Source organism: Conger conger, chromosome 18 (assembly GCF_963514075.1).
Source record: "Conger conger chromosome 18, fConCon1.1, whole genome shotgun sequence".
In the NCBI taxonomy this organism is placed as follows: domain Eukaryota; kingdom Metazoa; phylum Chordata; class Actinopteri; order Anguilliformes; family Congridae; genus Conger; species Conger conger.
The window spans coordinates 30953657-30969568 of record NC_083777.1 but is presented as its reverse complement, the minus strand read 5'-3'; the positions used below and the strand labels follow the sequence as shown (position 1 = coordinate 30969568).

The 15912-nt window shown below is 46.6% G+C and overlaps 1 protein-coding gene across 1 annotated transcript; it reads right to left on the bottom strand.

Annotated features, from left to right (window-relative positions):
- Positions 1 to 3851: 3851 nt before the first annotated feature.
- erlin1 (ER lipid raft associated 1) lies at positions 3852 to 10315 on the bottom strand. The gene is made up of 12 exons (XM_061228143.1): positions 10172 to 10315; positions 9066 to 9192; positions 8248 to 8329; positions 7693 to 7739; positions 6992 to 7053; positions 6666 to 6791; positions 6340 to 6413; positions 5968 to 6026; positions 5612 to 5703; positions 5085 to 5174; positions 4897 to 4976; positions 3852 to 4335 (listed from the first exon to the last, which is right to left on the bottom strand). Exons 2-12 carry the CDS (start codon positions 9176 to 9178, stop codon positions 4123 to 4125), a joined length of 1038 nt encoding a protein of 345 aa, XP_061084127.1. The 5' UTR covers positions 9179 to 9192; positions 10172 to 10315; the 3' UTR covers positions 3852 to 4122.
- Between the last annotated feature and the right edge of the window lie 5597 nt (positions 10316 to 15912).

The following is a 15912-nucleotide window of genomic DNA, read 5'->3' as shown; positions in this document are numbered from 1 at the left end:
TCACACTTTCCCATCCCGTGGTCTCCCTGCAGGAGACCTGTAAACGCCTAGACCTTTAGTCACGGCTTGTACTCAATCTGAAATTAATCTCTTATAATCCTTTATTATTCAGGCTGACGTGCACTGGATGCTTTATGTATTAGTTGTTATATGTTTTTAACTCAACCAATTCAGTATAGGTGCTGTGCCCCAGTGTGCAATGGCCTACCGGGAACTGAACTCGCAACCTCTCTTAAGAAGTGCAAGTCCTTGGCCACTAGGTTACATTGTGGCTCCAGTATGTTGTAAATATACAGTGACCCTCAGTGGAGGAAACAGTCCAGTCAGTAAACACGCAGGCCTCCCACATTCAGCTTTGGGTTTCTTTTGTTTGGGAACATTTCATTCTCCTGTATCCAATCCAACATTGTGCAAGACGATCGTTTTCATTTGTGCAGCCATGTACGAAATGCGGTTAAGACCCTTTAAATGCACGCACTCATGCACACACACACAATAACCACACACTTTCGCTATCAAAATAGTTTTTATTTTTGTGAGCATAGTCAAAACTTGATGCAAAAGGTTGCATTAAAAAACATTTTCAAAATGAGGAGAATTTGAAGAAACTGTGCAGATCTTTACAAAAGGAGCATTCACTAAATTGAATTAGTTGAAAATTAAAATTAAATTGAACATTTTTTGCATCACATTCCTCGACAAAAAACCCCACCACTGTTACACAAGCATACTTCAGATATTGTTTATAATTGAGCGCACGGACACAGGGTTGTAAATTCCACAAATCCACTCATTGCTGAAATGGTTTTTAAGTGGTGAAATAACATTAGCCTTTGGCCCAAAGTCAATCAGTTACGCCAAACTGGTAGACCTAATCTCTGATGTTACTGCCTATACCTTAAACGTGTCATTCCGCTCGCCTGTCACAGCAGAACCTGGAGTGACGGTCTAACGGAAATCTGTCAGAATGTCAGTCAGACCTTCGGCAGGCGTTCGCCCTGGTCTGGGACGGGGAATGTGTTCGCGTCGGCTGCATAGCGTGTAAACGATCACAGTCTTGTGCTGGGAGTAAGGGTCTTTCAGAGCCACCCCGACGGGCTCTTCAGCCGCATCGTGGGTCGAGTGCTGCAGACGGCACAAAGCCACACGCAGCAGCATCGCAGCTGTGTCGGGACCGGCTGTTACACGGCTGTTACACGGCTGTTACACGCTTAGACGGCAGCTCATACCCTGAGACTATGGTCCATACAAACACACATGCTGAACACACACCCACGCACCCACAACACACAACACACCCACGCACCCTCGTAACTAAACACACACACACACCCTCATAACTGAACACACACATAACTGAACACACACTGAACACAGACACACACCCTCATAACTGAACACACACATAACTGAACACACACTGAACACAGCCACACACCCTCATAACTAAATGCACACGCTGAACACACACACGCTCTCATAACTGAACACATACACACACACACACACACTGAACACACACCCTCATACCTAAACACACATGCTGAACATACAGACACACACACACACACACACACACACACACACACACCAGGGAGGCGACATATTTGACACATCGCTGATTCTGGATGGCTGAGTGGAGCGGTCATGCTCATTAGTAGCCTAGTCGTAGTCATCCGAACCTTCACGGGCAACGCTAGGCCGAGTCATTGCCTCTGTTTCATAAAGTAAGCAAGCCTTTGTGTGAAAATGTCAAACGGGGAGGTATCGGCACCGGCCAATAAGGCTAGCAGAATCTGTGATTGACACAAGCCCCAAAATCGCCATATTAAGCGGTTAATAAAATGTTCTCATAATCTGTAGTAAAAATGTATATCATAGAATTATGGATTCTTCACCATCCCAAGTTGAACTGCCCCATCATGTATACGGTTTTATGGAGTAAAAACATTCCCTTCAACAAAGCAAAAAGGCTAAACGTACAGTTTGCCAGAGCTCAACACAAAAGCACACAGAACAGAAACCTTACAATCAGAGATCACATTACTGGGATTACACTTTCTACTTCTGTGTTAAAATATTATTTTACCCCTTTCAAATAGATTAATTCCTACCAGCTGTAATCTACACTTAACCAATTAACCCATTACTGAAGCAGAAATTTAAACAAATAAACAAAACTAAAATCTCATTTCAGTTACCTGGAAGTTACTTTTAACGTTTTCAAGTTTAAGTCTTGTCAAATTACGAATATACATTTCTTTCTTGAGACAGTGTCAAACAAGCCCATTGTATTTACGCTTCAGTATATTTTATTCTTAAAAGTCAATAGAAAAGAAATGGCTGTCAAAAATAAATTTAAGATAATTAATGGAGAAGTAGTCAGAGCCGGTAGCATGTGAAAGCGCTCCCCCTAGTGGCTGAAATATGGCTTTTTTTCCGCAGTTAACCCACAGCAAAAGTGACGGTGAAAAAATAACAAAATTAACAGAATGAATTATTACAACACTTGGTGGGATTTTGTTCATTTTACACCGTTAAATTAGTCACAAGCCCTTTTATCCTACTTGGTTTGATATTTTCAGAGTGACTTAAATTGAAACGGCAAAAAAATTAACAGAATTTTACTGATATTCGAACAGCCATCTTAAACATAACGTAATGAGACAACCCCTGGCACCAGACGAACAGCTCCGTAAACAGGCAGTATACGCCTGTTTAGTAAGTCCCTTATGACTCTCTAAAATTAGTTTTTCATGGTAAATTTATCTGCCTGCTAACACCCTAATAAAATAAAACACCAAATAAAAACTACCAATCGTGGGAAAAAAACGGCAGACACCGCTAAACCCACTGGACACCGAGCTTCCCTTTAAAGTGACCGTAATTCATTGCATGGTTGCATGTCTCCGTAGATTAGCATGCGCTCCCGTTTAACGAGCCTTATTTCCAGTGTACAGCAGTGACTACGTAAGACGAGGGGTCGCCTAACCTGGTTCTGGTCTTCACCTTAAGAATCAGCAACCCGCTCAGACCCCAGAAACCAGGTGAGGTGAGTTCAATGTGTAATTAACTGCTTTAATTGATCAATGTAATGCTGAGTAACGACAAAAACCAGCGCACCCTGCAGCTCCACAGGACGAGGGTTTGACCCCTCTACGCTCTACCCTCTCACGAAAAACGAACGGGTCCCATTCAACAAAAGAAACACCGGTTTAGTTTCAGTGAGTACCACCTCATTATACTCACTCCAGATACTAATGTTATTGCCAAAAAAGTAATTAATATCATAGCTTGAATAAAATCAGTGCTATTTCCCAGAAGCATGAAGCCCCCCCATAATTAGTGTGAATCTGGGTAATTCCAGTTACCAAAAAAAGCGTGAATTAAGGAGGAAGCCTCACAATCAACCATCTGCACAGTATTACACCTTTTTTTTTTTTTTTTTTTTTTGAGTCAGGAAACAAGCACTCTGTTCTGCATAAAAATAGACGAATTCGCTGAACTCTCACAGGGGAGAGAGAGGGGCCCCCAGCAAGAGAGAGACAGGGGCCCCCAGCAGGGGAGAGAGAGAGAGGGGGCCCCAGCAGGGGAGAGAGAGAGAGAGGGGGCCCCAGCAGGGGAGAGAGAGAGAGAGGGGGCCCCAGCAGGGGAGAGAGAGAGAGAGGGGGCCCCAGCAGGGGAGAGAGAGAGGGGGCCCCAGCGGGGAGAGAGACAGGGGCCCCCAGCAGGGGAGAGAGAGGGGGCCCCAGCGGGGGAGAGACAGGGGCCCCCAGCAAGAGAGAGACAGGGGCCCCCAGCAGGGGAGAGAGAGAGGGGCCCCCAGCGGGGGAGAGAGAGAGGGGCCCCCAGCGGGGGAGAGACAGGGGCCCCCAGCAGGGGAGAGAGAGAGAGGGGGCCCCAGCAGGGGAGAGAGAGAGAGGGGGGCCCCAGCAGGGGAGAGAGAGAGGGGGCCCCAGCGGGGGAGGATGTGGGCCCCTGGGTGTCTGGGGCATCACCTCCACGCCGGGCTGTGCTGTGTCTGTGACAGGCTGAGTGCTGGAGCCTCTCTCCCTCTGATAAAGCACAGATACATTCAGCCCAGGACCCACCCCTCCACCCCCAGCTCTGTGTGGGGGCCCCTCAGTTCTCAGGGCTGGGGTCTCTCTTTGCCGAGTGCCCTGCTCTCCTGTGCCTGACCCCGCCCTCCGGGTCGGGGGACTCCTCCGACCCCCAGCCAGGGGGGGCGCTGTTGTCCACGAACATGTCGGGGATGTCCTGGCCGAAGTAGATCTTGCTGTTCGCCGCGATGGCCTGGTACTTCATCAGCTCCAGGTATTCTGGGGTCAGCTTCATCTGGGGTTAAAACAACAACGAAACATTACATTTGAGTTATTTATCAACGCTTTTATCCAAAGCCACTTACAATTGATCAGACAAAGCAGGGGCCAATCCCCCCCTGGAGTAATGTGGGGATAAGGGCCTTGCCCAAGGGCCCAACGGCTGTGTAGATCTTATTGTGGCCACACTGGGGCTTGAACCGCCAACCTTCCGGGTCCCACATATGTACCGTAGCCACTAGTCTACAGGCTAACTGGAGGGCAGTGAAACCCCCATCAGTGTAGTGAGTCTTGAATATGGCCATTCATTTGCTTTAGAAAAACTGAACCAAGATGATTTTGGGCACAGGACAGCAGTTCAGTTCCCTTTGGAAAGAGAGGCTGGGTTGAGTGCAGGGTTGAGTGCAGGGTTGAGTGCAGGGTTGAGTGCAGGGTTGAGTGCTGGGTTGAGTGCTGGGTTGAGTGCTGGGTTGAGTGCTGGGTTGAGTGCTGGGTTGAGTGCTGGGTTGAGTGCAGGGTTGAGTGCAGGGTTGAGTGCTGGGTTGAGTGCTGGGTTGTTTTTAAGACGGACCCTTACCGTGTTGGCTTCGGCGTATTTCTGCGAGGTGTAGAACTCTGCGTCAGCTCTGGCCTTCTCTCTGGCCAAAAACGCCGCGTCTGTAACCCAACACAGGAGACGCGGTTACCTCTAACCCAACACAGGAGAGACATGGTTACCGTGACAGACTCAGGAGACAAACGAGGAGAAACGGAGCGGAAACAGACCCTCGATCTCAGAAATCTTCTTCTCCGTCTCCTTCTCCATCACCTTCTGCTGGAAGTGAATTTCAGCCACCTGTGCCACCTTCTGGGCCTCTGAAAGCGGAGAAAAGAGAGACTAGAGCCAAGCCTTCTGCTGCCCGGGGAGGCCAACCCAGCACTGCAGGGGCTGGGGAGTCAGGTTACATGAAAAATACAACCATACCTATCTATTTGGTGTTGATATAGCAGCCAATCAGCAGCCAATCAGCAGCTTCCATGTGATCATGTGATGCATTTTCATCTTATAACGTGGAAGCTGTATTGCCTTGCTGCTGATTGGCCGTCATATCAGCACCCAATAAACACATTTCTTTTCTACCCCAGAAGAGTGGTGGCGCCCAATGGCACCAGGTTTACAGAAAGATATAAACTGCCCTCAGTCTTCTCATCAGTACCCGTTATTGCCACTGGCAGCACCACAGAAGAAGAATTAGCCACAGTGCTAAGTTTGCGCTAACTGCTGGTGATGTTGAGTTTTTCCCCCTCCTCACCGATGACGGCCTTCTTCCTCTCCGTCTCCGCCTCCTTCTCCACCACCTTCTGCGTCTGCGCGGTGATGAGCAGCCTGGTCTTCTCCGCCTCCCTGCGGGAAACGCCGTTACACACAGCGTTACACACAGCGTTACACATCGTTAAGCAGCGTTACCCCGTGTTACACAGCGTTACACACAGTCAAACAGCGTTACACAGCATTACACATCAAAACCCAAAGGGCCAGTTTTGCAATTACGGATTGAGCCTAGTCCTAGAATACATTCGATGTTGAATGGAGATCCACGCAACACTCGATTTCGTCCAGGATTAAGCTTAATCTGTGTCCGCGAAACTGAGCTGCCACCACACTCACATCATTTCAAAATTCCTCCTGATGCTCTCTGGGATTTTGGGCTTGGTGACACGTACAGCCTGAAACAGGGGAAGGAAAAGAGGAAAAAAAGAGGGGAAAAGAGGGAAAAAAGAGTGAGTGAGTGGCACATGACTGCCTCTGCTGCAACATCCTGAGAGAATCGACTCATTATTTTGAAAATCTGTGCATTTGAAAAATGCATCTCAGTAAATCTCCCTTTATGTATAAGAAACAGTCTCTTACTGTACGTAAGCAAGCCCATATCATGACACATGCATTACAGCGCACTTCTCAGGGGTCACTGAATGCCATAATGTGGTTCAACTGCCACAAATCCAGTTCCTACTGAAAGTGTGATCACAGTGGTCTCACCTGGATGGTGAGTCCAGGTGCCATGATGATCAGGTCCTTCTGGAGGGCAGTCTTCATGTTCTCATCTATGATGTCTAAGAACAGGAACCAAAGGTACACATGGATAAATACACGTACATTCATCGGGAAAACCGGAATGAGTACAGGAGCCTGTATCACAAAGCAGGATTACGGAGTTTGCTGGATAGCTGTAAAACCCGGAACCCTCCCAAATCTGGAACATGGACTGAAGTAAAAAGATCTGTTCTGGATTTCACTCTGAATTTGACACGATAATTCAGCAATCCTGCTTTGTGAAATCTTTGTCTTCAGAGAGAACCCCTCACCGAATAACTCGATGTAGACCTCTTGGAGTGTGTGGACGCTGCAGAACTGGTTCAGCTCGTGGTGGATCTTGTTGAATATCAGCGTCTTGTCATAATCCGCCGTGTAGTTCTTCACGATGTCCAGCACTGAGCAGGCCGACAGAACGACAGCCAGGTTAGCAGGGCAGGGGACTCAGAACGACAGCCAGGTAAGCAGGGCAGGGAGACGGCCAGGTTAGCAGGGCAGGGAGACGGCCAGGTAAGGAGGGCAGGGAGAAGGCCAGGTAAGCAGGGCAGGGGACTCGGGAGTGACGGTTTAAAAACCAGAGCGGCACCGCGGACCTCACCTGCTGACGGCACCAGCATGTTCACCACCTCGATCCGGTCAAAGTAGATCATGACGCCGCCGCTGGTGAAGAAAGGACGTAAAGCAAAGCACGAGATCAAGGGCCGGACACGCGCACATCCACAGGGCCGGACCGCAACACAGACGACCATTGTTCTCCTGTGGATTAGGCCCCGCTGCAGTGCTGTGACTCACCTACACATTGTACCAGGAGTTAATCAGTGTTCAGCGAGTTTCCACTGCGCTCAGACTAAAGTCTGTAACTATGTTTCTCAGCTAGCTGGTTTGTTAATCGGGCACTCGTACCTAATAGAGCTGCCTCCCAGTTGTCACTGAGGGACGAGAAGAGACCTGACCATTTTCAAAGTGATAAGCTGGTTATAAACTAGCTCCGGGACATCAGCACCCAATCGGCGTTTACTCCTGCGCTATTTAATCTTCCAGGACAGCGCCCAGCCTCTTTCTCACGCACTTCTGGAAACCTCCTCAGCCAAACTGTCGGGCGAACATTTGTTTTCTCCACATTCTTGCACTTAGCTCTCAGGAGAAAGCAGACAGTGTTGCCGTAGAGCTCTGCTTGTAGCCCAACTGGATGAGAAACAAGCCCTCTTTTGTGCGCGTTTTTGTTTTCCCCTGGTTCACCCACACGCTTTATTTATACAAATTTATTTATAAACAAAACAACGGTAGGGTAAACATTACCTTGTTCCGCAAGGCACGTTCTTTATTTCGTCCGTTTGAAGGGTTGTCTGCAAAACACACACTGAGAGTCAACAACTCAACCTTGAGGAATCCTGGCAAGCTTCTCACTTGTGTAACACTAGCTGCTACCTGAACGATAGCACACTGACCTGTACGGACCTGTGTGTGGTTATGAAGGATAGCACACTGACCCGTATGGTAAATGGTTGGCATTTTATATAGCGCCTTTATCCAAAGCGCTGTACAATTGATGCTTCTCATTCACCCATTCATACACACACTCACACACCAACGGCGATTGGCTGCCATGCAAGGCGCCAACCAGCTCGTCAGGAACATTTGGGGGTTAGGTGTCTTGCTCAGGGACATTTCGACACAGCCCGGGCGGGGGATCAAACCGGCAACCCTCCGACTGCCAGACGACTGTTCTTACTGCCTGAGCCACGTCGCCCCTTACCCGCCCACACTGACCCGTATGGACCTGTGTGTGATTATGAAAGATAGCACACTGACCCGTATGGACCTGTGCGTGGTGATGAAAGATACCACACTGACCTGTACAGACCTGTACGTTGTTATGAACGGCAGCATGATGTGGTAGCCCGGTCCATTGGGCGTGGTCAGCAAAGCTCCGCCCCTTAACACAGTAAAAAGAAGAGGCAGATGGTGGGCGGAGCCTAAGAAACAAGCTTCCACCGCTCACTACGAACAACGTGTAAAAGCAAAGTACTCAAAGCACAAATACAATGGAACCATTATTCCATATGAGAGCAGAACCAAGAAAAACTCTGGTACTCCCATTTCGTGGCTTGGTCTTTCCTGGGTCCGTTGGGAAACCTACAGGATGGTAGATCGCCAGGAACAGGGTTGGGCAGCCCTGCTCTAGCTGGAGGTGTGCTTTGTTAGGGTTGGAGTGAAAGCCTACAGGACGGTAGATCTCCAGGAACAGGGTTGGGCAGCCCTGCTCTAGCTGTTGATGTGTGTGAACCTACAGGACGTTAGATCTCCAGGAACAGAGTTGGGCAGCACAAGCTTAAACAAATACTGATATTAAAGTAATTACCTATACAAGAGCAGGTACGCCCACAACAGCCAGGTACAGCAAACTCTGAACGAAACCTAAAAGGTTATTTTCCCAAGTACTGTAAGTACAAGCCCAGGTGTTTCCCACAGAACACAGTGAATTTCAAGCAACAACAGGTCATTTTAATTTCTGAATATGGGGTTTATAAAGCCCCAATCACTTGAAAGCATCCTAGAACTGAGTTTTGTTTTTGTTTTTTTCCATGCTTCACAAGAAAATAAATCTGAGACACCAGCCAGTTAATCCTGAAAACTCTTCACCGAAAGCACACAGCAAATGCAAACCTCACCTGTAGTAAACAGCGAGGTGTCCTTCTTCAATCTTGTGGATGGAGGAGTGTAGCAGAATGAACAGCACCCCCGTGATGGCAGCGACTATTGCGCCTACGTGAGCCGTTTCCATCCTTAACGCACTACCTGCGAAGACAGTGTCAGCATTTCAGGCCGAAGCAAAGATACTGCAAAATGTCTGCGCTAATACTCACACCAAGAGGGCTCCGGATGAACTGAGGGAGATTAGCCTGCGAAGGGCTTAACCTGGGTTTCACTCGTCCATTGGCCACGGTGACAACAACTCCGGAAAACAGGTGTCATTTAACACAGCCCTACAGGCGTGACAGTTACAGTAGGTAAATTGCAGACGCGTCATATCGAAGTGTGAAGGGGGTGCAAGATCTTATAGCCACAAAGCTATCGGCTACATCTCCTCTGTTGCAACATCAAAAACACTTAACTCCGCAAAGACATTATTTCAAAGGTACGCAATGTGCTAGAGATACTGCACCCCCGTACTTTGGCAAAGGAACAAATCAACTATCGCTACATCCGTTTTTCCAGTTTTGCCACATGAGGGTCACGTATGTAACAGAAGCAGACATTATACGTAGTCTAACGTGTTATGCTATCAAGGATCATCCAACGAGGTAAAATAAATAGATTCAGCGTTAACCTAGGCGTATACATTTCATATAACGTTGGCCATAAACATATAAAACGTGCAACTAAACCAAAATATTTTTTCCATGCGAGATTCAAGTCAATATACAAATGGTAAACGCTGGGTACCATTGACAAAAGTTATAAAGTTGGCTTGCTAGCTAAGCAATGTGACTGGAAAGCGACGTAATTCAGCCGTTGATAGCTAGCCATATATCCGCTAAACACTGGCAGGTAGATCGGTTCTCTTAATAGTTAGCAAGACGACTGTGACCAGTTGTGGTATAAAAAAAGAAAACCAAAAGTAAAACGATCCAGACTGCTGACAGCAGCTAGCTATAGTAAGTTTACAAATGACGTTTGCTGCCTGCTAGCTAACGTTCAGCACACAAAGTTGTCTAGCTACAGTAGCTAGGCATTAGTGCAATATATAAATAGGTATACATTTAAGCTCACCAACCTTTCAGTCAGACACCTGTTCTACAAGTACTATCATTTAACTTGCATCCAGCTACCCATGTTCAGTGAATGGCAATTGCTGGCGGGATATTTCACTTCTGCATTAGCTTAAGATGGCTTAACACCTCAATTGTCAACGCCACCACTCTTCCCTTCCGGGTGAACTTGAGACCCAGCCATTAATTTAAAGGCACAGTACTGGTCTAATGGCGCAACATCAGAAATAGTCCATTTCCCCCTTTGTTTTCTAGCCCAGTTGGGCTACTTTGGGAAAAATAAATTAGGGCCCAATTTGTGTCGACAATCTTGGGGTACAACGTCAGCGAATGAGTGAGTGCGGCAGCAGTCCCGAACCGAGCATGCCCTTCCCGTGTTCGTGTGGGTTATCCATATACTTTGGTTTACTCCACAGCCAAAGACATGTACCTCAGGGGCCAAAGCTGGGTTAAAGCCTTTAATTTATACATCCAAAACCTTTTTTCCTGACGTTGCTTTTTGAGCCTTTCATTTTCCAATAGATAAAGGGATGCGATCTATACCAGGGGTGTCCGATCTTATCAGAAAAGGGGGAATGTCGGTGCAAGCCTTTAGTTTAGCCCAGCACTAATGACACCTAATTCAACGATTAGTCGTTCTGATTCTTACCCATAGCTCAAAGAGAAATCTGATGTGTCGCCAAGCAATGGGACCGTAAGCCCAGTCCAGACAGCAAGCAACTCCGGGGCCAGCACACCCTGCAGCTTGCGGCGAGGCGCATACCCCTGTTCTAGTGGCATGGATCTCTAAATTCCAGCAGAGGGCGCCAAAAACGATGTGAACTCAATGGCCGTGGACAAGTACAGACAAATCTCTATTGTAAAAATTGCGTTGTTTTTAACTAATATATTTCACACATTTTGAGTGGCTCTTGAGCAAATAAAAATCCTGTTTTGAAGGAGGGAAATGCTTGATCGGTCGTGCAAAGCATTTATAATTCTCCCAATAGTGCGAGTTGTTGGAACCTGGCATGCTTGTTCTTGTGTGCAGATATTTAAGATATCTAACACTATATATTCAATGTTTTATAGTCTGATTTGATTTTTATAATTATAATTGCAACCACACTACGGATTTACAATAGCCGTGTATTTGCTATTCTCTGGTGTTGCGCGATTACTAAGACATCCACCAGGCGGCAGCACCGGCCCAAACGACGGGTAAGGCCACGGTCATTGCCTCGTTATTTGGCTGTAAAAGAGGCCTGGTTCTCAGGCCTGGGAGATTGAAGACTGGGTCTGGTTGTTTGTTCACGTTTTCATGAGTGTATAATTTCTTGTTTTGTTCATGATTTAATTTACTGTTATAATGCATCTGCGTTGCCAGATTGGCCTTTTGTTTGTTTAAAAAGTCATGTTGGGTTGCTCGATTTCAGGATGGGGTCGCATGAAAATCTTTAAAAAGATAAAATGTCATTTTTGTCTCTTTAAAATATGTGAATGTAGGCCACTCAGTGAATGTGTTGCCACAACAATCCAACCATGATAAAGCAACGACGCAGGAGAGGTTGTGGTATATTTCCAGTAGCTATAGTCGTGGCTAAAGGGTGTCAGGCACAAGATGTGTGTGCGTGTGTGCGTGGGGTGTTGGGGTCGTGTAAATTTGCGAACATTCATCTGGGGTCACATCAGAGAAATGTTTGGGAACCCCTGCAGTTGCCAGTGATTTCTGAGTTTGTGCGGCCTGTCCGCCCCGTCTGCAGTGGCCGCACCCAGCACTGCACTACACTGGATATTGGGCAACAGTCATGCAGTGGCCTGCCTCTTGTGCTTGTGTGAACTGTGGTAACTTAATATGAGCCCTCTATTAACTGTTAAGCAATATTTACAACCTGCGCAATATCATTTGCCTTGTCACGGTTTGTCACAGTTTGTCACTCACGCGTTTATGGTGCATCGCCTGAGCAGTTTTCACATTGGTGACATCACTGGAGCAGACTGTTCTGTATTTCACTGGAGCAGTCTGGTCTGTAGGTCACTGGAGCAGACTGGTCTGTATCTCACTGGAGCAGTCTGGTCTGTAGGTCACTGGAGCAGACTGGTCTGTAGGTCACTGGAACAGACTGGTCTGTATCTCACTGGAGCAGACTGTTCTGTATCTCACTGGAGCAGTCTGGTCTGTAGGTCACTGGAGCAGACTGGTCTGTATCTCACTGGAGCAGTCTGGTCTGCAGGTCACTGGAGCAGACTGGTCTGTATCTGACTGGAGCAGTCTGGTCTGTAGGTCACTGGAGCAGACTGGTCTGTATCTCACTGGAGCAGTCTGGTCTGTAGGTCACTGGAGCAGACTGGTCTGTAGGTCACTGGAGCAGACTGGTCCGTGTCTCACTGGAGCAGACTGGTCCGTGTCTCACTGGAGCAGACTGGTCTGTATCTCACTGGAGCTGACTGGTCTGTAGGTCACTGGAGCAGACTGTTCTGTATGTTCAGGTCGGTCATGCCTATGGCATGCAGTGTAGGAAACCACTCGAGACGGAAATCACAGGTGACTAAACTGTGCTCAGTTAATCATAGTTTTAATAGACCCTTTCAACGTGAAATCAAGAGCTTTGAGTTGTAGAGTTACGCAGATTGTTTAGTTTTGAGATTTTCAGTGGGAGCTTTAGAATTTTCAGCTTCCACATTTTACCTTTATTCTTTATTCGATTGCATCAGATTATGTCACATGTTTCACAATTGAAAAGTTTTCATGTGTATGAATTCCCACTGCTGTTGTCATTCACACTACTAAATCTGAGGCTGATTTTCGTTTAAATGTAGTACGAGTAGTATGCTAACTATGCAGTTTTGAACACAGCCCCACTCTCTTTATAATCCTATACGGTATTCATATAAAGCACTTCAAGCCTTTATTATACAGGGTAGATAAACAGGGCACAGTGTGCAAGGCCCTTTGAAATACTCACACAAAGGGACAACCAGCCAGACCAGGGGGGAATGGAAAGGGAGAGTTAGGCTTGAAATCCCCCCAACCTGGCTGAGTTTGTATTTGTCTGTGTGCCGTCTTCCTCCAGCTGTAGCTCTCGTGGTGTGTGACTTGGCCAAGCTACCTTGTGTACTGGACATATGTTCGTTTGTGGGCTTAAAACCAATCATATGCGGATTGTACCTTTTCTGACGCGCTCGGTTGTTTGTTGTATGACCTTGATATGCACGGCTATGTACGTCGCTTTGAATAAAAGCGTCTGCTAAATAAAATGTCAGGTAATGTAATGATTGCCAGTTAGCAGAGCTGATCTGTGGTGAGTCCTCTGGCACAAAATGGCTGCCGTTGCTGCACATCGGTGGTGGTTGAGGCGAGTCCCCCCCCCCCCCTCAGCTTGCCTCAACGGCAAAGCACTCCCTCTCAACTCTGAGAAAAGAGCTATATAAGTTCAAGGAATTATTGTTGTAGCTGTTGGTACTTTCTGATTTGGTCAGCCGCGTGTACTTTCCGATGAGAGCAGGTGGTTTCACTTCAACAGCAACGGGAACAGGAAGAGGGGAGAGGCTCCCGCAAGAGAAAGAATGGTGGAACGTGTCAGGCACGCCCGTGAACGAATGAATAGTTCATTTCAGTCACACTCGATGAGGAACAAACTTAACCTGAAGTTCACACTGCCCAATGCGCCAAGCAGTTGTAAATGATGTACAGTACTGTGCAAAAGTCTTAGGTACCCGTATAACATTCTGTACAGATAAGATTCGATGAAAATTTCGATGAACGGTCCTAAATGAACGTACGATACATTTTACATTACATTTTAGTAATTTGGCAGAATAGTTAAAAACTGAATCAAATCAATATTGTTTGTGACCACCCTTCGGCGTTAAAACGGCATCACTTCTCTGAGATGGCCAACGCTGTCCTGCAGTTCTATAAGACAGTCAGCAGGGAGGTTGTTCCAAGCATGTTGGAGAACGTTCTTCTTCAGACTTTGGTTGGCTCCTTGCTTCTGATCTCAGACAGCCTTGATCAAGTTTTCATGTAAAAAGTAGTCAATTACTTACAGTAATATGTTACTTTTTAAAATTAAATGCAAAAATATCTTGGTAAAATTCAATCTTTTGGAAAATGAATATTTATATATATATATATAATAAAATCTAGGGTGCCTAAGACTTCTGCACAGTACTGTATTTACCAGTTTCTTTTGACAAAGAGGTCATACTTACTGTTTTACGCTGTAAGCATTATAAACTCCATGCCTGCCCATGATGCAACACTGCAGGGGCTCTGGGGATGAAAGCGTGATGCAGGCGTGCCATGTCGTCAGCCTGCTATGTGGCAACACGCTGGCTGTTTCAAACACTTCTCTGTGGTGTGTATTTATATCTGCTTTGTAGTGGCCCGGAGGAAGTGAATCATGCGCATTTCTGTGGTATCTGTGCGCTTCGGCAACGATGGCGCCTCTGAAACGTGTTATCTTGGGCCGGCTGGGGAGTGAAGAGATTGGGATGTCAGGTAAGCCATCTGACCCGGTACAACCCACACTGGATTCTGAAACAAATTCACTGTGCCACACAGAAAAGGCTAAAAACCAGGGTTAATATTCGTGTTTTGTCTGCCCGAGCTGATTTGACAACCAAATAAAACCCAATCCATCAAATTTTGTGAGCATATATTTCATTATGTGTAGAAATTTGTGAAGCAATTATATTTTTCAAGCAAGAATGGGGGAACTTTGTATACAATGTGCTGTAATTCCTACATGTATGTATCACCATATGGCTGTAAATACCCTCAAATTAAAGCTTTTATATACCTGGCCCAGATAAATTTTAAACCATTGATAATTATGTTAAAGTTCAGGAATGGGATCTTTACATACAGAAAATGCAGTTGGCAGTCCTATTCAGCTTCCCGTGTGTTGTATCCTATTCCATATAAGGTGTTCCTTCATATTTCCAGTGATGTCGCCTTAACTGACTGTCAGCTCTGCTGATTGGTCATCACTCCAGGCCCACCAATGACATTTTAAATTCACCACTTCTTCTGTTCCAATTATTTAGCTGACACTTTTCCCAGTCAAAACCACAGGCTGCCCGCTATGCAGTTGCATGATTTATTAAGCTTGGACACACACACACACACACACACACACACACACACACTCATACACACACACACACACACACTCATACACTCACACACACACACACACACACACACACACACACACACACACACACAGACACACACACACACACACACACACACACACTCATACACACACACACACACACACACTCATACACTCACACACACACACACACACACACTCATACACTCACACACACACACACACACACACTCATACACTCACACACACACACACACTCACACTCACACACACACTCATGCACTCACACACACACTCATACACACACACACTCACACTAAAACACTCACACCGACACACACACACACACACACACATACTCACACCCACACACACATGTACACACACACTCACACCCACACACACACACTCACACACACATGTACACACACACACACTCATTCACACTCATACACTCACACCCACACACACACACACACTCACACACATACTCACACCCACACACACATGTGCACACACACACTCACACCCACACACACACACACACTCACACACATGTACTCATACACTCACACACACATGTACTCACACCCACACACACTCACCTCACACACACATGTACACACACACACTCACACATACAC

Coding starts and splice junctions, on each gene's coding strand:
- erlin1 (XM_061228143.1), bottom strand. CDS start 9,178: ATGGAAACGGCTCACGTAGGCGCAATAGTCGCTGCCATCACGGGGGTG. Junction 7,740..8,247: donor CAACGTACAGGTCTGTACAG/GTCAGTGTGGTA, acceptor TGTGTTTTGCAG/ACAACCCTTCAAACGGACGA. Junction 6,027..6,339: donor CACCTGGACTCACCATCCAG/GTGAGACCACTG, acceptor CCCCTGTTTCAG/GCTGTACGTGTCACCAAGCC.